The sequence below is a fragment of the Uranotaenia lowii genome, chromosome 1 (assembly GCF_029784155.1).
Source record: "Uranotaenia lowii strain MFRU-FL chromosome 1, ASM2978415v1, whole genome shotgun sequence".
Classification (NCBI taxonomy): domain Eukaryota; kingdom Metazoa; phylum Arthropoda; class Insecta; order Diptera; family Culicidae; genus Uranotaenia; species Uranotaenia lowii.
In genome coordinates, this window is record NC_073691.1 from 116,095,974 (window position 1) to 116,122,874 (window position 26,901).

Below are 26,901 nucleotides of genomic sequence, written 5' to 3' on the forward strand. Positions count from 1 at the left end.
AGTAACAATTTTAGCTTTATTATGGTCAGCAAAATGTCGTTTGGACCATAGCATTAATCTTCATAAAAAGCTAAAGTACATTCTATCACATCACCTGGACTCTAATAAAGCCAAAATTAGGCTATTTGGCCCTATCCTAGGAACGTCATCATGACCAATCATTGTTAGTCATCAATATTGGTCACCAAAGCTTTCAAAAAGCTATTATAAAACATGTTAGAAATTTTTGTTTTTTTCGGTTCTGCCAGTTCTCGGAGTTTTTTTTTATTTTTTCAAGCAACCGTAATGGTTGATGAATGATGATTGCATTATTCAGATATGAATCTGGTAAAATTAATAGCTAAAAAACCAATGTTTTACCCATATAATGAGCGTCTTTTCTACTGCCAGTCAAGATTTTAGGTAAAATGTATATGAAATAGTATCTTAAAATAAATGCGCCTCGTCAAATCTGATGGTCAATCATGATGGGATTGATGGAAAAAAGGCCTGAAAAAATATTTTCCAATGCTGGCATTGTGAATCCATCAACATGGCGTCATTTTGTACCCTTCAATTTTGCAACCAACATGGCGTGAGTCAATTCATAGTTTTATTATGGTTTAATGATGACCCCAAAAAAAGCTACGATTTGACGTTTCTCTCGCAAGCAAACCAATTACACGCTAAGGTTGAGTTCCTCATTTCTGAGTTTTTAATCATTAGTACAGTAAATGAGGACAGACTTTTTGAATGAAAAGGGATTGGTTTTCAATGACCCGTGGAATAAATCATGAGTTGAAGTCAAATTTCGTTGTCTGACGCCATCTTGAAATCCAAGATGGCGGCTTCCGCTGAACTTTAAAATGGTGTAAATGACTTGAAATCGCATGAAACCCCAACAAAATGGGTATCGGGTGAAAGTGCTAAACGAGTAGAAGTCGAATTTCGCTATCCGACGCCATCTTGAAATCCAAGATGGCGGCATCCGCTCAACTTTTAATGCTTAATGCTGACAAAAAGTCGCATTAAACCACCACTATACGAGTATTGAATGAAAAGGCTAAGCAAGATTTTTTTCTTTCCGACGCCATCTTGGAATCCAAGATGGCAGCTTCCACTGAATTTAAAATGCTGTTAATCAATGAAAATCACTTGAACACAACTTTTTTTCACGTTATACTACATTAAAACTACTATTTTAAAACAATTTAGATCATTTTAAATCACTTTTATTATTTTTTCATTATGTTTCTAATGCATTTAGAACTTTTCTTGTTTTGTTTATAGTTTTTGATTTTTTTGCCATTTATGTAATTCTTTTATTCCTATCATGCTATTATGTCTAAATTGTATTGGTCTTATTCTAGCGGAAACTATAAGGTTATGTTGTTTCTGTTAACCGTCTGATTTTGGCACATGTGCCAAATTCGATGTTTCCAAAATCGAATGTTGCCAAAAACGAACGGGGTCTGTATTGTGGTAGTTTTTGTGGGATTTTCAGTCACTTACAGATTTTTAGAGAAACGCGAAAAGAGATATTTGACTTCTATCATTTAGCCTTAGCACCCAATACAATATATTTGGGAGTTTCATGCTATTTTCATTCATTTACAGTATTTTTAAGTTCAGCTGAAGCCACCATCCTGGATTTCAAGATTGCGTCAGAATGCAAAAATAAACTTTTTATAGCTTTTTCCAATTGACAAATATCCATATTTCGGAGGTTTCATGCGATATTCAATGATTTAGAGCATTTTTTAAGTTTATAGAAAGCTGCCATCTTGGATTTCAAGATGGCGTAAGATAGCAATATTCGACTTCTACTCGTAAACCCCTTCACCCACTACCAATTTGGGTTTCATGTCATTTTAAGTCATTCACTACATTTTACATACTACAGTTTAGCGGAAGCCGCCATCTTGGATTTCAAGATGGCGTAAGATAGCGTAATTCAACTTCTACCGGTTGATTTCTTTTAACTTATACCCCAATATAGGTTTTATTCGATTATCAGTCATTTACAGTATTTTTAAGTTGAGTGGTAGCCGCCATCTTGGATTTAAGATGGCGACGGGCAACGAAATTTGACTTCTACTCGTTTATTACTTTCACCTTATAACAATATTGTGAAGGTTTCACGATATTTTCAGTAATTTACAGCTTTGAAAATAAAAGAGGAAGCCGCCATCTTGAATTAATGATGGCGTCAAGCTTTTTTTCCTACTATTCAATACTCATATTGTAAAGATATTCATACCACTTTCGGTGATTTTAAGTTTCAAAGATGTATTTTTTTAATTTAAACTCAAAACCAACACGCATAACTTACCAAAAATGTGTAAAAATGGGAGTTCCAATTCAAATATGTGCTATCTAATCTGAGCGTGTCCTGTTTTGACGTTTTGATCGAGAACTGTCACTAAGTTTTATGGCGGTTTAATAATCAGGCACTGAGTGCTATTATAGAACATGCAAAAGAAAGCTTGGAGCAAACCTCTAAGTTTGTGTTTTATTATAGTTTTAAAAAAGCATTCATAACTCTTTCAAAATAACTAAAACAGTGAGTTTAATAAAAGTTTTATTAGCGTTTTCAAAACCATCTGCAAACATATGGTCGAAAAAAAAATATAAGCATTCTGCATGACCATAATAAAACCGTCATAAAACGAGCTGCACAAAAAAATGCCATAATTAAACCATAATAAAACTTCCTAATGCTAGTTGGCATAATCTGTGTTACTTGGGAAGCTACTTATAGGTAGCAAAAGCCTCCGAAGCCTCGCCAGTTGTGCCGTTGTCTGTTTTTCCTGGTAGTGCTTCATTATTTTCTACCCAATTTTGAATATGGTCAGGTAAATTATTGTATTTCTTATTACCAAAGAATCTGAACAACCAAGTGTGACTTGGTCCGGTGTCTCCGTTTAAGAGATGAACTGATTTTTGATTGAAAATTTCAATGCTTTCAGCTTTTCAAATACCGAATCAGCGAAAAATTTTCTCGATCAATAGAGTGACCAGATTCACACATGTGTAATCCCGATCAGAAGAGAATAACCAAAATTATATCAAGATGAGATATTTTGATATTCAATTTATTTATACCAAAATGAGCATCAGTCAGCAGGCTTGGCATCAGTCATCATCATTAGTCAAAAAACTGTGACTGTGAAGTTTCTTGGTCCGTCAAACTCAATTGGCTGTTCCTACACAACATTTGTACAAATGCGATGAAATTTTGTCGCTGTGAACATAATTTGCATCGTGTATGGCACTGCTTGAATGAGCGCCCAAACGGTTGGAGTAAAATCGGTCGGAATCGAAATATTTTGTACAAACCATTCTCCCAGCCGGGTGGAGATGGTTTTTTTTGTTGCTGTTGCTGTTGCTGCTTTCGCCAGCAGCCGTTTGTGTTCGCGTGAAATATGTTTGTATCGTGTGTGGGCGAGCATAGATCAAACAATCGTCGTGGAATCATCGAATTTGTACAGGCCATTTGTGTAGTCTATGGCCCGCTTTATAAGCCAATTTTCCATTTCAAGCCAACTTTCAATTTCAAATAGTTGTACCCAGAGATGCCTATGTGCCTGATTTTTCAGGTATTGCCTGATTTTTTGAGACTCTGCCTGACAACCTGATAAGCCATTGAATTTGCCTGATTTTTGAAAATATGCCTGATTTTGCCTGATTTTTGCGAATGTGATGAAAAATGCGTAGTAAGGAACTGGATTAGATACCATTGTTGAAGTGGAGAAGTGGAAATGTGGCTGAATCAAAGCAATCGAAAGATTCCTTTGAATTCTTATTTAAAAAAGGGAATTTCGATTGCTTTGATTCAGTGGAATTCTTCAACCAAGTAGGCACACAACACATATTAGAGAGAAAATGAGGAGCGGAGCGATGACCAAAAAAAAAGATCATATCTTTAAGCGAAATTTCCGTTACTTTATCGTAGCCTGATTTTGCCTAATTTTTATTTCGCCAGTTTCCTGATTTTTGAAACAAAATGTTGGCAACCTTAATTGTACCTGCCGTCAGCAGCCGATCGAAGTGTGAAGAGCTTTGCCAGTCACTCTTCGCCAGTCGCATGATGCATCTAGGATGGTGATCTCATATGCCAAATCGTCATTCAGCCATATTGAAAAAAGTTTTGACAGCTGGCTGTAGTGTTTACGAAAAAAAGAGGTCCAGGGATGCCAGGTGTTAGAGATAAAAAATCAGATGGCAAAAAAGTGTGTGTATGTTCACAAGCTTATCGTAAACGAAAGATCAAAAGATTTAAAACCGTACTGGGGTTTAGTTTATTTTATTATATTTAAATTGATTTTTCGGAAATAAAGCAATGATATGGGTATATTCAATAAATTAATTTGTTTTCTAAACACTTTTTTTTAATAAAATTACAATACAGTTTGGTTTTTCCTTATGTTCCGAAAAAGAAAAACTTTTCATTGACCGTTATGATAGAAAGGATCTTAAAGGATGGAACAAACAACCAAAACCCTAAATCGGATGTTGCTTGCCCCTTATTCTTGTTACCTTATCCAAAGAGCTATTTTGTTTCCCTCCAATCGAAAATTGTTGGATGAAAATAAAAATAAATCGGTTCTGCTAAAATAATGCTATTAATTCTGTTATTGATAATTTTCATGATTAAATGATAAACGATTTTATGATTCGAAATTTTATTTTCAAATAACTGTTGCACCATGAAATACTACTTAAGCCTTTTTTAATATTAACATATTCAGTTAATCTCCCGATCAGGAGAGCATATCAAAATAATAACTCAATCATATCTCACCAAGATATTTACATCTGATTCAGTTATAATTAAGTACACCAAATTTTTGATTTTAAGTTTCTCCAGTCCGAATTATATCTTATTCTGATTGACAGACTTGAATGGGGTTGAGCTCATTTTCAATTATCAAGATTTTTTTTCGGATTGTCCTAAAATAAAATGATTATATCTTATTTTGATATACGTACAACTTTTTCTGAAACACGGACATCGAAGTCAACGGCCCAAACCGTACGTTAATGAGTTTCGCTCAACAGATCCATAAAATTGAATCCAATTTTATGGAATCCAAACATGGGGCATGATTTTAGCAAATAATGTGGTTTATTGACATCCCACTAGAAAATTTTCTTGTAGCACTCATATCTTGATAAGTTATAATTTTGATAGGTTTTGTTCTGCCCAATATCAAACTATGCTATCTGAGCGAGATATAATTTTGAAAGGAGCATATCTTAAATTGATATAATTTAGCTATGACCGCATAGATTTTTTGATATAATTTGAGATATTTTAACATCCTACGAGTACTGAATAATAACTCATTTAGTTAGGAAAAAATTAGTATCAAAATATCTCATCTTGATATAATTTAGTTTTTCCCTCCTGATCGGGCTACCTTCCACCACCCACGAGCAGCGCTGAGCTGGCGCTTTGCTGCACTCGAGGATGACTAGCAATTGGACAGCATCACCTGCAGGAATCCTTCAGGGGCTCAATCCATTTCGGACAATCAACAGTCGGCAGTGGATCGAACTGATTCCCCAACCCACTCATCGGACTTATCGTCATGCTGCTCAGGCACCTAACGTTGCGCCTATTTTCCTAAGGCTATGATCATTTAGTATCCGGGAACTTTATTTTGGTGATAGCTGCGTTAATAGAGCTCGGATATGTAAAAATTTAGTAGCGTTGTGTTGGTAATGAAAAGGACTATCTTGCCTATTTTTGATAGATTTTTAAGTTTACGTGTGTATGAGATATTTACTATGCAAAAAGACATGATACAAATAATTTTACACAAATTTGCTCCTTTTGCGCCTTTTTTGCCTCGAAAATTCTTCATTGTTGACTCGAAAGCTCATGAACTGTTGATTTTTTCTGATTTTTTTTCGTACCAAATGGTTATTAAGTATAAGGAGCCACTCTAGGATCCACACGAAGTTCAAATCAACTCTCGGAGTGCAACTCTTGATCTTAAATATGGTGAAAAGTTTATGGTTATTTGGGATAACTGAATGAAGACTCCCTACCTTGCTTCCGAAAATCAATCATTTTCACTGAGCCATGCTTGACTACATTCAGAGCCAAAAAATCAAAGCAGTCAAATTTTCCTTCTTCAACCAAATCATACAAACTATCATGCATGACAACGACGCTTCTGTATTTGAAACACTTTTGCGATACATGATGAGGTAAAAAAAGGACGCAGACTATCAGCAACGAACGTCTCGATGCTGATTTCCTTCCCCTAACGACTTTCAACCTTTAGGATCAAAACTGATATGTATCAGTTCTGAGCGATCTATGTAGGCTATCAGATGATTTTTTATTTTTCGTTTTGCCTAGAAGGACAAAATCATGACTAGGTAACCGCAATGAACTGTCCAGCATGTGCTACAGCTTTTTTGAACATGTGGTCCTGGTATTTATTCAGATTTTTCCTTTTGAAACATTAATGATCGTCTATCAATAACGAGCATTATCAACAATGATGCGAGGATAGACGTTCGGGAATGATTGAGGGAGCGACGTTCAAAATGTATCACCAAGTATGTCGATCACCGTCGATTAGCCACGTGACGAATAGCAACGGTATCCTCCGGTGGGGCATGGTATATCTTCTTGTATCAAGTTAGTGTTGATTTTCGACATATATTCAATGGGTACTTTTACCACGTGCGTATCACAGCACTCGGAGGTAGCATCATTCTAGCTAGAAACCATTCCTGATTGCTTTTCTTGAGCGATTTTCCGACCACTGCTCCCTACATAATGCAAAAAATCCATTTCCGGCAGAGGCAAAAAGTTTTGCCTGACTAGTACACCAAGTAAATAACTAATAATGATCAGATCCAAAGATCGCAATCTGTGCATCCGATTTTTACGCAATATGACAAATGTGTTCTGATGGACAAAAAAATTTATGTTAAAACCGGATTTAAGAGATCAATTTCTTCGAGAACCAACTCATGAAAAGGTTCCAACCAGATTCCTATTGCTTTTTCCAGGTGAGTTTGTGTAAAATATCATGATTTTTCAAAGGTTTTGGTTCTGTGGTAAAAAAATAAATCAAAACATGACTGAAAAAAGTGTGCAAAGATAAAAAAGAGATTTTATGAAAAAGTTAGAGTATTTCTTGAAATCATTGATAATTTTTTTTTATATATTTTTGTTTAAATGTCATATTAACACCTTCATTTCCTCCATAGAAAGTTTTTCGATCAAATGAATAGTTTTTAAAATACACACGTTTGTAACTGCAGGGATACTAAATGATCATAGCCTTATTTCAGCTCATCGGCTCCCTCGTTCAAAAGTGCCAAAAACTTCATCTGGTTTTCCCAAATGCTACCCATCAGATCCGGATTACTCGGTTGGATCTTCTGGAGCAGCGAAGGCAACAGACGGGGGTAGCAGCTTCTTCATCTCGATGAAGATCGAAATTCGGTTTATCGTAATTTGTAGTATTTTTTACGCATGCAAACATTATTGATGGTAATTTGTTGAGTTTTGATAAAACAAAAAGAGCCAACATTTCATATGAATTTTAGCTTTGTAAGACACTTCTCAAAGTTGATCAAATGAGTTTAAAATTGGCATGAGTCTTCTGGACAAGTGAAGAAGCAATTCTAGATCCCAAGTTTTTAGTTCTGGTATACGCAGTATTATTTTAAATTCACCCTGACGCATAGCAAATTATCACTAAGTACTATGAAAAACACCTCTAAAAAATATTCAATCTTTAATATCTCGGCCCTCGGGAACTAAAAATTTTATCTTAGGATTTTGATTGGATCTTAACACATTGGAGACCGCGAAAAAATCGAAGCCAGAAAATACCGATATTTGGTTTTCTTTATATCAGAATCTACATTCTCAAAAATACGATTTGATTTTAGATAAGTAGGTATATAATTTGACGTTTTAAATGTATTGCTTTCAAATCAATCAAACCAATCAATAGATTTTAATAAAATATTCACAACAAGTATTTTGTGTTTTTTATGACTCTCAGTTCGGCAAAATTGCATTCTAAAAATGATGACTTTTTGGAAATCGTTAAAAAAGGGGAAGGCAGAAACGAGGGGATGCTAATCATTCTTAAAATGTCAGGATTTATAATGTAGCCTGTCTGTCGGTCAGTTTTGACTGATTTTAGATGAGATTTTTTAGTTGCGCACACTTGACATAGAACTTAAATATGTAGATTGTTATAACTAGAGTTTAATTTTTTTTCTACACAACTTTTTTTGTGAAAACCTTCTACAAGTAAACTTTAAGCGTAACTGTGAAACAGCGACAGCCCGGTAGAATCGAATCTCAAATGACCCTTTAGCCACTGACCATACTGACTGGACACTCGATTTCGTTTTCTGGGTAATTTTTCGAACAGTACGCAATATCGATTCCAGAGTGCGCATAGATCGATTTGAAGAAATGCTATCCCAGTTAGAAAATGCCACCCAACTTAAAAAAACGGGCAATTTTACGATAAAATTGGGCTAAACAGGTAGGGGAGAGTGGGGTATCGTGGGCCATGGGGAAACGTGGGCCACTTTTAATATCTCAGATGTATGTTGAGATAAAATCTGTCATTATCGTCTCTTTGCGTGAGCATATATTTCTAAATGTTGGTAACTGGAATACGCATCATATGTTTCTTTTATTTATCAAGCTAAAAAAAGTTAGAAAAATTTAGATACATAATTAAAAAAACACCCGCTAATTTCATCGATGGGGAACCTTAAGTGCACTACAAAAATATGCTCATACGCTTATGATCTTAGTTTTGTCATGATCTTTCACGTGGAAAAGGAATTTTTGACGAAACATCAATAAGTCACACAAGAGCAACCAATTTGCAAATCATAGCTTGTGGGGAATCGTGGGCCACACATCTTGAACCACCTATATTTTTATGTTTTTATACACATTCAGAACTAAAAATACGTTTTTCCTATCTTTGAAGTTTTCTTATGCCAAATGAAGAGTTATGAAAAATATTTTGTCCATCCTATATAAGAAATTTTGCCAAAACGTTCGCGAGCCAGGTTTTGGAATCTTTTCGATCATACCCAGTTCTCTTTTTTATTTCATCATCTGAAATTGCTTTAAAATAACGAAATGGATTAGGAAATCACAGTTTTGGGCCAACTCATAAACTTTGCATGTTATTTGGTCAATTTGGATTACGTGGCCCACGATTCCCCACCATTTTTCAAAATCTAAAAAATATTGCTTTTTTGGCCCATGATTCCCCACTCTCCCATACGTATGAAAATAAGATTTGCTGTTAGATTTCAAATTGCTGATCTGAACTTCAAATCCGAATGATGAATAAAATTGTTAGTTTCATATTTATGATAGGGGAGAGTGGGGTATCGTGGGCCATGGGGAAACGTGGGCCACTTTTAATATCTCAGATGTGTGTTGAGATTAAAATCTCAAACCAACTGTCATCGTCTTCGTTTTGCGTGAGCATACATTCCTATATGTTGTTGACTGAAATACGCATCATATGCTTCTTTTATGTATCAAGCTAAAAAAAAGTTAGAAAAATTTACTTACATAATTAAAAAACACCCGCTAATTTCATCGATGGGGAACCTAAAGTGCATAACAAAAATATGCTCATACGCTTATGATCTTAGTTTTGTCATGATCTTTCACGTGGAAAAGGAATTTTTGATGAAACATCAATAAGTCACACAAACTCAACCAATTTGCAAATCATAGCTTGTGGGGAATCGTGGGCCACACATCTTGAATCACCTATATTTTTATGTTTTTATACACATTCAGAACTTATAATACGTTTAACTTATCTGCAAAGTTTTCTTATGCCAAATGAAGAGTTATGAAAAATATTTTGTCCATCCTATATAAGAATTTTTTCCAAAACGTTCGCGAGCCAGGTTTTAGAATCTATGCGATCATTTACAGCTCTCTTTTTTTATTTCATCATCTGAAATTGCTTTTAAATAACGAAATGAATTAGGAAACCACAGTTTTGGGTCAACTCATAAACTTTGCATGTTATTTGGTCAATTTGGATTTGGTGGCCCACGATTCCCAACCATTTTTCAAAATCCAAAAAATATTGCTTTTTTCCAAACAGTCAGAATTTGGGGAAAATAACTTATTAAATTTTTAAAAAAATACCATATGATACCTTGAAAATGTAGAAAACCATACCATTTTTTATTTTCATTTTATCTTTTATAATAAAGAAGTTATGGAACAACGAAAAATAGTGGCCCATGATTCCCCATTCTCCCTTACATAATTCGATACTGTCAAATTTGAATTCGAACTCTGATTGATGTTGAGTTGTGGATTTAGAATTTAGCATAAGCAATTCTTTTGTCTGAGTTTTTAATTATTAGTTTATTCATTTTAAATTCCGATGATATGATATATGATATGATCCTCAATTTTTATATGTGTTTGTAAAGATTTTTTTTACAATTTCAAAACTAATAAAATAATTTCAGTACGCCAAAGCGATTAGAAGATATGGAAATTCTGAAATGACATCCTTTTCGGGTTTTTTTCCGTTCGGAGCCAAATCCAGACATTTAGATAAGTTACATCAACTGAAATTTTATAGATTCAGAAACAAGAACAAATTTCCTAACTAATGAATCTGCAATCATGAAACTCGGTTTACATAGGGGGAAGTGTTCCAAAATGCGCATATTGGGTAATATGCGCATACAGCCGATTGACGATATGGCTGGAGATTCATCATATCTAATCAGTGCAGTTTGAGGGTAAAACGCTTTTAAAACATGGCATGAAAAAATTAAATTGTTATATAAAGTCGAAAAAATTTAAAAATTCAAACAAGATTTATGTCAGTTTTGTTATAATATATTGAACTTTAATTATCGTGCGTACAGATTCTGTGAACAAAAATTTTAATGGTTTTTCATTCTAATTCATCTGGAAATTGGAAATTCAACAAATTGAAGCTTTTGGAAAAGTTGTAAATGATAAGATATTGGAATAAGAGACAGGTTCTGAATGCCCATATCAAGGCAGGTTAAATGCCTATAAGGTACACCGGGGTAAGTGTGGACGGGTTTTTGTATAGTTCAACTTTAAAAAATCATTGAAAAATCAGCAGTGGAGCAATTTTCATAAAATTACGTTCAATGTGATGCAGAACATGTTGTTTACAAACGCTGAAAAGATGAGCTCGATAGAAGCAAAGCGAGAAAAGTTATCACGTAAATTGTTATGGACGGCTGGTGTCTTCACTTGCCCCGCTTTATGGGGTAAGTGTGGACGATAGATTTTCCCTTTGATTTCTCAGGAAATTTTCCAAAAAAAATGTGTTTTCTTGGTTGAATACGTTACTTTATGGCTCGAACCGTCCAAAATTTTGAAAAAAGTTCATGATACTATTAGTAAGGCAACTTTCAATAATTATTGTGTGTAATTTATGTTGCAACACGCGAGATTCGATTTTATCAAAAACACAGAACAAACAAGTAGTTTACCCAACTTTTCATGATACGAATGCTAAATATAGCTAAATAATCCAATTCATGAAGGATGAAGGACAGAAAATTGAAAAAAAATGTAAATATCAAGTCTTTTTAAAGCCGTCCACACTTATCCCAGGTAGGGATTGGAGACAAAATTTTAGTTTTTTGTAAATAAACTCTTTTTTCTTCATTTTTAATCGCCGTTTCTTTTCCTAACTGGTTGTTTGGAATGTGAGGATTGTTTCAATGTAGAGTTTTTCGTCGAAAGCCAGCTAGCTTAGGAGAAATTTGCAATTGATAAAGATGCACATCAACTCTACATCGTAGTTGAAAATAGAAAATTCAAAAAAAGTCGCTGTGAACATCCGTTACTGTCTGAATCGTATCTTTTTCACAGTTATTGGATGGATTACAAGTAAATTGAACATTCTGCATTAAAAGTTTGAAAAAAAAGTGCACAGTATTGTTTTAATAGCCATCGTCCACACTTACCCCGGTGTACCTTATCAAGAAAAATAGATTAGCCTTATACATTTTTTACTTTTTATCATTAACACTAAACATACCGACACTTTGTATATACCTATTCATACCGCGAGCGGTCAAATGACGGCAAACACCGTTTTCGCTAAAACTCCCTTGTTTCTCAACCGATTTCTACCAAATTTATAGTTTTGAAAAGCTTAAAATTCGACTCAAATATATTTCTCAGACAATTTCCAGCTACAATCAATAACTTTAAAGTTATTTACAGTACAAGAAAAATTTTATGAAAAAACATGCTTCAGGAAAAAGGTTGTAAATCAGTTATTAAGTGCTCGAAAAAAAAATTCACTTAGTGCCTGAGAAAGCTGAAGTTAGAAGCTATATGTTGCATACATGGAAAATTTTTTCAAAAATTTTACTAAGATCATGGCCACAAAAAATGTAAAAAAGTTGTGTAAAACCCGTACTTTTCAATCAATCCACCGCCAAAGCTGTTCCTGTTACAGTAGAAAATTTTGAAAAAGTGAATTGAAAAGAAGACGTAATTTGTCACATTTTGGCATCTTTAGATTTTTAAAATACTGATTACATAATTTTTTACGACTTTTCAAAGGTAGTTGTTTTGCGAACTTTTTATGAATCTGGATTTTCTGAGACAATCCTTACACCCAAATTCAGCTTTGCACTGGATTTTGAGTACGTTAACGTAGGTTTAGGCAATAAAACTATATGCAAAAGAAAGCAAATTTCATGCCGGTTCTAGTGATGTAACTGTATTGGCAGTCCAATGCTTTACAAAAATATAATAAATATATTTCTGAAAGTAAAACTAGAAAATTTGAGCTAATGCTTGTTTGTTTTTTCGTTTCTTTTCATCCGTCTTCGTGTGCAAAATAGCTTTGAGATATTACCACCCACTGCGCCCGTTTGCCAAGCAAGAATTTGTGCTAACTTCTCAAAATTCAGAAACTAGTTCACTGTTTTATTTATCATATTTTTGCCAAGCATTGCACCGATAAATGCAGTTACACCACTAGAACCGGTATGAAATAAGCTTTCTTTTGGATATAGTTTTATTGCCTAAACCTTACGTTAACGTACTCAAAATCCAGTGCAAAGCTGAGCTTAGGTGTAGGAATTATCTTAGAGAATCCAAATTGATAAAAAGTTCGAAAAACAGCTACCTTTGAAAAGTCGTCATAAATTATGTATTTCGTATTTCAAAAATCTAAAGATGCCAAAATGTGACAAATTACGTCTACTTTTCAATTCACTTTTTCAAAATTTTCTACTGTAACAGGAACAGCTTTGGCGGTTGATTGATTGAAAAGTACGGGTTATACACAACTTTTTTACATTTTTTGTGGCCATGATCTTAGAATATTTTTGAAAAAAAATTTCCATATGTGCAACATATAGCTTCTAACTTCAGCTTTTTCAGGCACTAAGTGAATTTTTTTTTTCGAGCACTTAATAACTGATTTACAACCTTTTTCCTGAAGCATGTTTTTTCATAAATTTTTTATTGTACTGTAAATAACTTTAAAGTTATTGATTGTAGCTGAAAATTGTCTGGGAAATATATTTGAGTCGAATTATAAGCTTTTCAAAACTATAAATTTGGTAGAAATCGGTTGAGAAACAAGGGAGTTTTAGCGAAAACGATGTTTGCCGTCATTTGACCGCTCGCGGTATGAATAGGTATACCACATGCGTTATTCGAAAACCGTAATGCTTAAAAAAAATTTAAAAACGCAAAAATACTTGCATTTCAAAAACAAAAATAGTCCTGTCGTTAAATTTGCGAAAAAACAATTATATAAGGCGTAATCATCGTTTAAAGTTCAAAAACCGTCATTTGACCGCCTCCGGTACGTTTAGTGTTAAAATATTAAATCTACGCTCAAATCCCGATCTTAAAGCGAAAAAAGAAGAACTTCATACTGATCCGATAAAAATACGATATAAACAAAATATTACCATGAAATATGACCATATGGCTTACCTAACTATGTTTCATGAAAAAAAACTAGTGATGTAAAAAATTTCACCAAAATTTCAGCCTTGACGTATGATTAACATCCGTTTCTACTATTTTCAATTAAATAATATCAAAATATTGCAGGTTAATGAATTATAGCTTAAAACATAAATATGCGCATTTAGCCTGCCAGTTTCGGAAATTGGCTATTTTGATTTCTTTCATTATAAAATTATTTTCACAAAAACTGTAAGAGATTTTAACAGAAAAATTGCTCAGATGTCCGCTCATGTGTATATAGTTTTCAGACTCCTATCTATTGGAATATGACATAGAATGGGTGCTATTCTTAATATGCGCATATAGCCCGCCTCTCCCCTATATCATCTGGGGAACGCGCACAAACTCTCGGGTCATATTGACCCGAACGGCAAATGTGTAAGTTTTTTCTTCGGCATGCCAGTTCGAGCACTTCCGGTGGTCACCGGGAGTTGCTTTTTCTATAGATATATATATCTTGCGGTTTTAGTAATATGTTCCAAATTTCATATTTTCTTGTTTTTTTTTTTTTCAAAAGAGTTATGACGATTTTAAAATTTTTTTCGGGTCATATTGATCCGAACAGCGTGGGAAGGTTAAAATACAATTTCTGGAAAATACAATTCGAACTGAACCAAACTGTAGTTTGTGCTTTACGCGTTATGACATCACAAATATATCAAAAACTATAAATTTTCAAATGATTGAAGGAAAATTCCAGAGTGAAAATATTTCAGATTAAATTTCAATGATAAGTGATACTGATGAGTGAACTGATAAGTGATTCAATGAAGATTTGGCTCGTTTATTATCAAGCGTTTTTTTTATGAAGCACAACTTCTCTTAAATATTGCTCTATTCTATCATACAAATTAAACACTACTGAATTGATAACTTGTGAAATTTAAAATAGAATATGGTACTTTTTCCAGTTGTTTCTCCTGAACAGTAAACAGCAAAAATTATTTCCTGTAAAATTATGCAAATGTCTTGTAACAAAAAGGAGCAGGACATTTACCGTTATTTTACAGGTCGCAAACATGATTACGTGACAACTTTTTTACAGGACATTTGCTGTAATAATAAATGAATCTTCGTTAACTTTCAAGGAAAACAATTTAAAATTACAGGTGATTTATTTTAAAGGTTGCAGTTTTCAGTGACACCCCGAACAGGAGAGCATATCAAAATAATAACTCAAACGTATCTCACCAAGATATTTATATCTGATTCAGTTATAATTAAGTACTCCAAATTATCGATTTTAAGTTTCTCCAATCTGAATTATATCTTATTCTAATTGACAGACTTGAATGTGGTTGAGTTCATTTTCAATGATAAAGATTTTTTTCGAATTGTCCTAATATAAAATGATTATATCTGATTTTGATATACGTGCAACTTTTTCTGAAACACGGACATCGAAGTCAACAGGCCAAACCGTACATCAATGAGTTTCGCTCAACCGATTCGTAAAATTGAATCCAACTTTTGGGAAACCAAAAATGGGGCATGGTTTTAACAAATAATGAGGTTTATTGACATATGCCACTAGCAATTTTTCTTGAAGCACTCATATCTTGATAAGTTATAATTTTGATAGGTTTTGTTCTGTCCAATATCAAACTATGCTATCTGAATAAGATATAAACTTGAAAGGAGCATATCTAAAATTGATATAATTTAGCTATGATCGCATAGATTTTTTGATATAATTTGAGATATTTTAACATCCTACGAGTACTGAATAATAACTCATTTAGATAGGAAAAAAAATTAGTATCAAAATATCTCATCTTGATATAATTTAGCTTTTCCCTCCTGATCGGGACGTAATAGTCAAAAAAAATTCTGTGTAGCTGCAACAGTTTATTGTATAACTTCTAAGCTACAAATTTGTTCGAATAAACTTTATTCAATAAAGTAAAAAAAAACATCTGACGGGTTTCAACGGATTTGTTCCAAATTTTATCAAGATGCGGTCCATCATATTTGTATAATTTTTTACGTACAGAGTTTGGCTAAATAAAAGGGGCCAACATTCCATATGAATTTGAGCTTTGGTAAGAAACTCCTTAGAGTTGACTGACTGAGTAGAAAATTGGCATGAGCCTTCTGGACAAGTCAAGAAGCAAATCTAGATCTTCTCAGGTTTATGATGTATGGATACTGGATACTAACTTTCTTACGATGTTCAATCCCAACAGGTGCAACTGCCAGTTGATCAACGTTTTTCGCCGCGGGATTAGCTGCGCGGACAACAGCAGTAAATTAGCCGATTCCAGTGTGCTCAGTTGTTGTGGATTGTGCTAATAGGTAGGTACATTGAAGATGACAAAGCTGGTCGAAAGCCAATGGGGAATTGAAAGTGATACCGGATCAGGAAAAGAAAAACAGCATTCAAATTGTGTCTCTAGCTAGAGCCACTACTATCTACATAGGCATTGTTAATCCTGTTGTTAAATTTACTCCCGTATCCGTAGTTAAGTAGATTCATACGATATAAAACCTGCCTGTGATTGGTACTTTGACAGTATAGCAAATGCTTAAACATTTTACTGAATTCCAACAGTTTAATTTAGCTTAAGAAGACCATTTAAAAATGAAATTTTAATATATGACTAGACTATGAATAAATAGCTAAACTCCCGGCCATAAGTTTGGGATCACTCCCTCAAAAACATGAAAATTTTGATCGACAATATCTCAGACATTTTATCACATATTACGTTTCTTTTAATCTCATTTGCACCGCTATATCTCTCTTGTTTCTCAACCGATTTTTACAAAATTTATAGTTTTGGAGAGCTCGTAATGTAACTTAAATTCAGACAATATTCTTCTACAACATTTCAGTTTTCCGTTATTCGGTCAGAATGTTTGATAAAATTATCATAAAAAATATCATACTTTAGCTACATTTAGTCTGAATATCGTATACAAAAATGTGCAACTAAAAATTCACAAATCAAGTTCAACTCAATAGCTTCCAAATAAGCTTGCCAGATAAACAATACATTATTTGAAAACGGAGATGCGTGTGCAATAAAAATGTGTGTTTTAGAAAACCTTAAGGTCTCGAGTGCAACTTGATTTTTTTATATTTTGTCCACCCATCCTGAGATAATCGGGTTTAAATTTTGAGTGCAGTTTTTGGAAAATGTTCTAACTTTAAGCGTTTAAGTCATATAAAGTTAACATACAAATTTTATCAAAAACATACGAATAAGGTTTTGCTCACGATATTTGCAATGAATGGTTTTGAGGGGGTTATCCCAAACTTATGGCCGGGAGTGTATATCAATAAGAATACAACAAAATATACTTACGTATTTAACACTTATGCCACTGGAGATTTGTGAGATCAGAATTAAATGGATCATTTTCGAAGAAACGCAAAACAGGCAACGGTAGATTTTAAATTCATAAAAGAAATGGTTAAAGAAAATAGTCAGAGCATGCTCTAAAGGATGGTAAAATTTTGAACCTGAGACTCATATGTATAGAGAATAATTTGTAATATCACTGTCTGTTTTATGTTTCATCAAACATGTTTAGTAAAGTGCAAAGCAATTACTTAGGTGTATGGAATTATAACTTATCATTTATTTAGTATTCTGAGAAAAAAAAAGGAATTCAATCAGTTTTAGCCATACATTCCAGAAACAATATCTAGTAAGATTACCAGGTTCTGAAGCTGTTTTAATATCATTTTAATTAGAATGAGTATTGCTAGCCTTACAAGAAAATGGAACGATTTTTTTTTTATTTCAAGCTTACTATATATATATAGTTATTCGACCTCATTTTACAGAAGACAGTTTTTATGTCTGAAAATTTATAACTTAGTTGAAAGGTTGAAATTTTTGGGAATTTTTTGTAGTAAATTAAAGTGAATAAAAAGATTAAAAACGGTATGGTTTCAAATAGACGCATCTAATACTCGTGAAATAGAGAGTAGTACAGTGTAAAAATGTACTGGATCAAGAAGATTTCTTTAAAAAAAAAAGAGATAAACGCAAATGCAGGCTTTATTAAGCTGTAGATAGAGAGATACATTAGGTAATTTTTACGAAATATTCGGTTGCAAAACAGTTGCAAGTAATAGGCATTTTTTAATTTGACCGAAATATTTACTGGACTAAATTCTCAATAAAACTATTTTTCTCTATGTTGTTTGTTTTATTTGTTTCGTAACTGTTCCGAAAATTTAGAAAAAAGATTTTAATAATTTTCATTTGTGACCCTTTAACGCGAAAATAATAGAAAACCCTGTTTTTTTCTGCAGAAAAACATTCTTACTTAGAGCAAGTTGTTACAGTTGATTTTTGAACTTTTATTTATGGTATGATTTGAAAACTCCTCCCCACATACACACTAGGAGCAAGTTCACTGGTGTTGAGAAGAAATGGTAGAAATGTTGACACTTGTAGCACATTTTGAAAATTTCACCATGCAAAAATGTTTTCAAGATCTTTGGGCGTTGTATTTTTTTACAGAACTGTTTCTATTTCAGCCGTATGTGATGGAAATATTGCTATTTTTGCATCACAGCATGCGAAAATACAACACGTGTTGTAAAAAAACTTGAAGGCCTCAGATCTTGAAAATGTTTTTGCATGGCAAAATTTTCAAAATGTGTTGAAAGTGTTAAAATTTCTGCCACTTTTTCCCAACACCAGTGAACTTCCTCTAAGCATGAATTGGTTTGACTTAATCGTGCCCACTGTATCGACAGATCCCGTTACACGATTTGTCTATGTATCGTGCGACCAACATCTTTTAAATAAGTGGTCGTGAATCTCGTTTTTAAGCTTTTTTCCCTCAGATTTAGGCTTTTTTTGCCTTGAGAGCATAGGAGATGAAAGCTCAAATCTGAAAGACATTTTGAACATATCCAGTTCATGAATCTTGAACAAGTTGCAAAGTGAAAGTTGCTCGCTGCTACTAGCTGTGCCTTGCTACCTTTGTGGTAGAAATACATACATACATACATACATACATACATTTTTAACAAAAGTGTACACTATCCAAAAGATTTAGAAAAAAAGGTTCTAAATAACTTCATGTTCATTTTTTCTGAAGATTGTTAGTATTTTTTATTTTTTATATAGTAGTCCGTCTCATGATATAACTTGACGAACATAATTCCTAAAATTTACTCGGTCCATGGCAACCGTTCTCCAATTTCTCGGACACCCCACGTTCGCCAGATTGTTAGTAATTTTCCGTGACTTCTGGACGACAAAACTATAGAATTAAAAAAAAATATGTTAATTTTATTTTAAATTGTTGCTTTTTAGGAACCAAATTTGTATCGTTTTTTCGGGAATTTGCCACTTAGTAACATTTTTCCCAAAAATCTGCATCGATGAATGAATAAAAGATCATTTACAAAGCATTGATCACTACAAATCTGGACGCGTTAAAACGGGTCTATCTCGGAGCTTTGTAAACGAAAAAAAATGTATTGTAATCAAAATGTAGGGTTTTTATTGCTCTTCAAAGGAAAAATAAGAAAAAAAAATATTTCGATGTTTTTTTGATAAAATTTCGAACTTTTCGTCTAGAACCACTCATCAAAGTTTGGACACCCTATTCACTGACCTCAGCGGCCATTTTGTTCCACAATCTCTTCATCTCTGTTGCTTCCCGAGTCGTCCTACCATTCTTCTTCAGCTTCTGCTTGACAATTGCCCAAAATTTTTTGATAGGGCGGAATTGAGGGCAGTTAAGTGGGTTGATGTCCTTTTCAACAAAATCCATCCGTTGGCCGAATACTGTAGTATCTCCTAGCTGTAGTGGCAGCATGCCAAATCTGGCGAAAACTTGACTGGTCTTTTGTGAGATCTATTGTACGAAAAAAAAACATTTTTAAGGCACTCCTTGTACATTTCGGAGTCCATGGTCTTGTTTTTCACAAAAAACGGGGTTTTTCGTCCGCAACTGCAAATACCTTGCCAGATCAAACACTTTCTTGCCAACTTATCGGCAAAAACGAATTTCAACTTGGCGGGGACATCACCCCGAACAGTGCAGTGTACCACTGCAGCGGATTTATAAAATTTTTGGCCAGGAAGCTGCCCGAAATCCATCTTTGCGTACGTTTCGTCATCCATGAGGATGCATCCGTCGTACTTCGTTGGAATCTTGTTGTATAACTTCCGGACACGTCCTTTGGCAACTAAATTCTGCTTCAATGTCCGGTTTGGTTGCTTACTGGCCCGATAGGATCGTATTCCTTCACGGAGACTAATCCTTCTGACGGTGTACCAGTCGACGTTGAATTTCTTGGCGATGTCGTAGTCCGACTACCCTGTGTTTGCCTTGATCGTTCTCCACACCTTCAAATGCAGTTTCTGATTCTTAGGTCCACTATAACGCTTGGTATGAACCTGCCGATCGATAGTATGCATCTCACGGAAACGTTTGAGAACGCTGCACACGGTTGATTTGTCCATTTTTAACGATTTCGCGATGTTTGAACCCGACCTCGTCGGGTTTTTGACTCGAGCGTCCAAAATTCATTTTCGTCTCGCGGCTTCCATCACGTGTAACTTTTTTGGAACAATAATAATAAACAGTGCGTCCAGATTCATGGTGATCCATGCTTTAGATTCAAAATAATTATTTGTTGCCCTACAGGTCAGTTGCTTCATCAGTTATCATTGATCGATTAAACTCTAAACTAATTTGTTTTCTGACAAAAAATCGAGTTAGGACGTAAAAATGTTTCAAATTTAGTTTGCCTTTGTTTTATTTTTTCCCCTGTGGATTAAAACTTTACCGTTATCAGTCGATTATTTTTTCGGCAACAAGGCCATCCATGAAGCTAACATCCGAATGAGCTTTTTGTGACTTTTGACATAAACTGCTGGATTTCAAGATCTAAACCAATTATATCGCCGAAACTACTTTCAGCTCATCAACATCAGTATTCTGAAATTTTTAAATATAAATCCTGTTTAAGGTTTGATACTCTACATCTGAAAGTTTGACTATTTCAATTGCAATTGATAAATGATAAATGAGAAATGAATTGTACGGGTTTTTCGCGAATTTTGAGTTGTTTTCAATCAGGCTGGAGCGTTTGAACGGTCTGAGCCAAAACAACTAAGAATTTTATGAAATTTTGCTCGGAATTTACTGGTATTTCGAATTTCAATAAAAATGAAACGTTTTTATGCATGTTTAAGTAATCAGACATCCATATTTATTCAAATATAATTCACAACGTAAGCGAGAAAAAAATATTTCTAGGATTCGTTCTGCTCCGAAGAGGAAACATCGTGCCGCTTATTTACGATGGAGGAACCACCAAAACCGGGGGAAGGTCTATCTATTCCGGAAGATGCTCAGGGTCCCGATATGGGCCGAGTTGCTAGTCGTGGTATGCCGCTTCTATGGCAGGTGTTCCGGCTGGATCCGGTAGATGGAGTGAGGGGTTCATCTCAGCAGCATATGGCCCTGAAAGTTCGGCAAATCAAGTTCCGACACCACCACAAATGCGTCCGATCGGATTAGAATTCTGTGGGAAGAAAAACTTCGTTTAATTTCTCATGAAACTTGTTAGCACACATCAAATTTTATACTAACCTGAAAAATTTCCTCCCACTTTACTCTGTTGATCTTTTTAATCATCAAAATAAAAAAAATAAACATTTGTTTCTAAAGCGCTCTGAATAGCTAGAGCGGATGAAAAAGTGTGCGCTAAGTCTCAGGATTTAAAACTCGCTAGATGAAAACAACTCAGAATTTTGATTGATACCAATTCAGTTGTTTTCATCTTCATACATGGTGCGAACCCTGAACCGAAATTATTCAGTCTCTGAATAATTTAAAATTACCGCGCATTCATACAAATTATGACAATTTTTCTTTATTAACATTTTTTTGCAGTGAATACTGAAGATTTGCTGGTTGTTCTATAAATATATTGGGCCTTATTCTGCGACGCGAATGAAGTGACTCGGAGTCACATTAGTCGTAGTCACGTGACTCTAGTCGGGGTATTCCGAGAGGCGACTCACTCACGGTGACTAGTTCATTGCCTCGGTGGCTTGATGTTCATTTTGACGTTCCAGAGGCAATGAACCAGTTTCATCGGGTTCACCATGCGAACTGTCAAAGATGTAAGGAACATTCAAAGCAGGTAGTGTGATATTCAATTTCTTGGATGACGTCACATACATAAAGAATTTCAAAATAATGTATTCAATTATGTAACCAAACCCAATGTAGGACTTCAATAAGAGTTTGATTTGTATTTTTGTACGTGACAAAATTTCAGATTTAGATAAAATGCATACTGAAAAGTATTTATTTTAATTTTTTTAATGAGATTCGAAATCAAGTCGAAATGTTTTTTTTTTCTCTATTCGGATTCCCCATTTTGAATCGAAAATTAAAATAGCTAGAGAATTTAAAATGCGGATTGAAACTTCAAATCCAAAATTTTAATGTATATTTACGTTTGTCTTATAAATTGAATGTATCTTATTTGTATTTGACGATAGAAAAGGTGTCATCTTTTTTTTTGCAACGATTGCGGTACTATGTGTCGGATCGAGATTAAAATTCTTACATGGGAGTTTTACAGGACTGATTAAAAATTTAAAATCAGATGATAGAAAAAGGGGTCGTTCATGTTCATTGTTTGATATTTTTGCCATCAATTTTTTATGCCTCCGAAAAAGACGTAGATTCATACTCGTGTGTCGTTTTTGACGGATTTACATAATCTAATTTCAGTTTGAAAAACTTGAAAAAAGGATAGTGTATAAAAAGTGTTTGATATTAAAATCGATATATTTTCATTAATTGACATTTTATAAACTTTAATAACAATAATAACTATACTTTTAGCTCTGCCTTAATATACCAAACAAATCTTTAAAACTACATCATATATGATGAAAAGAAGCACCACATATGACGGAATTTTCAGTGCGAGTTACATATATCACGTCTGTAAATTTGACAGACGTGTTGAATTTTCCAGACATGTAATATTCAACTTGCATCCAAAATTTCGAGACATGTGATGTTCTGTTTATTTATTTCATGCTCTGATATTACAAATTTCTTCGTTCTTCGTTGATTAAAAAAAATGTTTGAATGACAAACATTTATTCATCAAAAGCGCAATCTTATCTCCTCACATAACAATTACACACTAACTCACCCGAAAATAGTTTACGACCTGAATATTTGGCCAAAGTGTTGGGCTCAAAAACAGCAGGTCGCTGCCGGAAGGTCAAAATGCGGTGTGAGATTTTTTTTAATTTAGTAAACTTAGTTTTTTTTTTTTATACGTTCAACGAATCACATCAAGAGTTAAGTCATCAATGAATACTTACGAGTTAAAAATCATTCCGACACTGCATTACAAATTTTAATTTTTATTTAAACAATTTTAATGTATGTAGCACTGGGTAGACTAATATTCTGAGTTAATATTCAGATTACAAAACTCATATTTATTGGTAACAAGTATAAAGACCGGAAGTGCCCCTCAGACCAGCGTGTCCTTACGAGACTTCGTATAGGGCACACCAGGCTCACTCACTCACACTTGTTTGACAAAAGTCCTGCACCGATTTGTCAATTCTGTGGTGTACAAACCACAGTTCAACACATCTTAACTGATTGCTACGGATACAAGGAGGCTCGAGAGGAACACAACATAAAAGGAACTGTTTTCGAAATTTTAAAAAACGAAGAATTCAGCGAAAAATCTCTTCTAGACTTTTTGAAAAAATGTAACATTTACAAAACTCTGTAAAGTCCACAACATTAAGACACGCATGCCATACAGATGGTAAAGTGTCTCAAAAAAAATTATAATATAATATTTATTGGTGGTTTTAGCGTTTGTGTGTTCGTTTTTTAAATTAATTTAGGAATTTTAAAATAATTCAGACACACAGAAAAAACAATGAATGGTATAAAACTAATTTCTATGTAACACAAAAATGTTAACATGTGTAGAATACTGGCTTGATCCTTAAAATCCTTTGCGAGTATATAAATTCTTTCGTAACAATTTTATTGACAGCTTACTAATACAAAAGCAAAAAACGGATAACTATACCTTTGACATCAAGTTATCCATGACCCTTGACATTTCTTTGTGGTTCATCCAAAAATGAATTTTGTCCAACGTGTGCACTTATTCAGGTGGTGCATGTGGTATTGATTTCATGCACAACTTTGTACATACGGTTACATATTTTTAACCCAATGCAGTACATTTAATATGCAAAGCCATTCCTTGTGTTTGCGTTTAACTCAAACAATAGAATTAGCACTCTTTGGCAACAAAAAAGTATCGTTTTTTTTTGTTTTAATTTATGTCTCAGTTTATACATAATTTTATGCATCACCTCCATTTATATCTTCATTGACTCTCTTGCCTTTGCGTTCATTTGCGGTGTGGCTGGATGAATAACGCGATTTGTCAAAGAACGTATTTCAACAAAATTGTAAATTAGTGGCAGCTGAAAAGGTAATTTTTATTCAATAAGATTTTTATTTTCTTATAACAATTTCAAATTATTTCAGATCTATCTGCCCTTCGTCGTACTGCTGTAAATTATGATACGGTGGAGGTCTAGCTGTCCATTTGTGTCCCATGGTCAACAAAACAGCGCGATACGGTTCAACAGACTGACGAAGCTATGGGAAAGAAAATGGACCGGAAAATTAAGTCGCAAACAGAACACCAGAAAGTGGACATACGTAAGAAAGTATGTATTTTATTATTCAATCTAACTTTTTCATTAACAAATAATAAAATTTGTTCCAGTATGATCTGCGTTCTTCTAACCGTAATGATGGCAGTAGTGGTGGATCAGCTTATTCGCGTTTGCCCGGCCAGCAACACGGAAGGTCTGTGAAAAAATTTCGAGCTACGTACTTTTCCAGCTGACCCAGGAAGTGACATGCATGCCCTCCAGTATGTTCAAAGCTGAAAATAGGCCTAGTTTATGAAGAATTGCTTTTGTGGTTATCGTGTGATGCCTGGATAGTTGTTACCATCAAATGATGGATGGATTCTTTAGTACTTTTTTATTTTTCCGTTAGAGTTGCGGAAAAAACACTAAATCATAAAATGAATACAAATATTCTTTTTCCAAATTAAGTCCGAAAGTTGATTCATAAAAGTTTAATTTAAGTCGGATTCTCATTTCCATTTCAATAATGCACTATTTTATGTATCACGATATCTATTAAACATGGATGGAATTTTAGAATAACATTTGAAAACTAAAAATCGAGAGGCATAGGCTCGGTTGAGGCATGATAAATCTTAAAAAAAATGATTTTTCAACGTTCGTCAATGTTTCATTTTCAGAAATTTTTAAAATTGCATATAGGTGAAATTGGTATCAGGTTTTTTTTACTGAATTTTGTTAAATGGAAATGATTCTGAAAATTTCTTTGTAAAAATTGTTCAAAAAGAATTCCCTTTTAAAACAACATATTTTTAAAATATTTGCCTATAAAATTCGATTTATAAAAAAAAAAAGATTTAAACTAAGAAAATGAACCTTTGTTATATTTTTTCAAAACATTTTTCATCTAAAAACATTTACTTTAAAGTTTCTGTTAACAATATTATTAATATTTTGTCAAATTGAAAATTTTTGTTTTTATTTCTTCCAAGTCACCTGCGGAATAGGTTACGACTTCAAAAGTCACTTGGCACCGACTTGAGTCACGCCATTCGCCTCTGAGAATACGGTGACAGTAAAAAAAAGTTCATTCAAGTCACCTAAAGTTCATTCAAGTCACGGCATTCGCCTGCTAGAATACGGTGACTATAAAAAACCAAGTCACTTCACGTCACTCGCCTCGCAGAATAAGCCCCATTGAAAAAGTCTGTTAAAAGATTTCATTATTCTTCTCTTATTTAATATTTTTCGAAACAAGAGAAAAATAATGAAATCTTTTAAGCAATAAAAATTTTGGAAGCGATCCATCCAGTCCTGAATTAGCGCAACAAGTTTTAATTTTGTATGGGAAAACAAAATTTTTCATTCAAAAATCGCCAGAGATGTTCTGAAAGTTCCAAGAAAAATAACTTTGGATGAAAAAGTTCCTTGATTCTTGCATTACATTTCATGTCAACAAAGCACCAACCTAAATAGTACCCCAGAAAAGATATTCAATGTTATATAAAATTTTTGTTTTCAAAATTCATTTATTTAATTATATCGTTTTTGACTGCTTGTTTGAAAGTTGTGTACCTACCTAACAGTAGGACGGAAATAAAAAATCTCAAAAAACTGTTTTGCATTGCCAGAGAATTTATCGATTTGTAAAGCCTTTGCAAAAACAATTTCATGCAATTTTTAACAGCTCTAGCAAGCAAAGTCAGCCATTTTTTAATACTTTTCAATGGATTCAGACTTTTTATTTTGAAATGGTTATAACTTTTTTCATGAAATTTCTTAGCTGCTTGTCATGTAAGCAAAAAATGAAGCTTGAGAATAGTCAAAACCAAAAATTAAAGACCTATTTCATTTCAAGGTTATTCAAATTGTCTGGATGATTTAATGTGCAAAAATTCTTCTTCCATACAAATTTTCATATAAAATTGAAAAACGTTGCGCTAACTCAGGAATCAACCAAATCATCTCAAATTTCACACTGATGCTTGGTGACCTAGAAGGCATCGAAAAAACATATCGGAGCAAAAAGTCATTGCAGCGGTCTAATGTGAGCTTATATTGTACTCATTTGAAAGTGGAAAGCACTACCTCCCCCAACCACCCGCCACCCTCCCCTCTTTTCGCTTTTTCACCAGATATTACGTTCCTTCATATTGACTGATTTTTAAAATTTGGAAAATCACCCCCCCCCCCCTCCAAGAGCCAACTCTAGGACCGCCC

General features: G+C 33.8%; 1 protein-coding gene and 1 long non-coding RNA gene across 2 annotated transcripts in view; both read left to right on the forward strand.

Annotated features, from left to right (window-relative positions):
• The window catches only part of LOC129739213 (ceramide kinase), a 52,358-nt gene extending 34,182 nt beyond the window's left edge, over positions 1 to 18,176 (forward strand). The window contains exon 9 of the mRNA XM_055730634.1: positions 16,213 to 18,176. Coding sequence (XP_055586609.1) covers positions 16,213 to 16,318 — 106 coding nt within the window. The 3' untranslated portion in view covers positions 16,319 to 18,176. The remainder of the gene's footprint in view (positions 1 to 16,212) is intronic.
• Positions 18,177 to 24,426: 6,250 nt separating this feature from the next.
• On the forward strand, positions 24,427 to 25,415 carry LOC129752617 (uncharacterized). The gene is made up of 3 exons (XR_008738893.1): positions 24,427 to 24,512; positions 24,569 to 24,753; positions 24,813 to 25,415. It is a non-coding gene; the product is annotated as an uncharacterized LOC129752617 (long non-coding RNA).
• Positions 25,416 to 26,901: the final 1,486 nt, after the last annotated feature.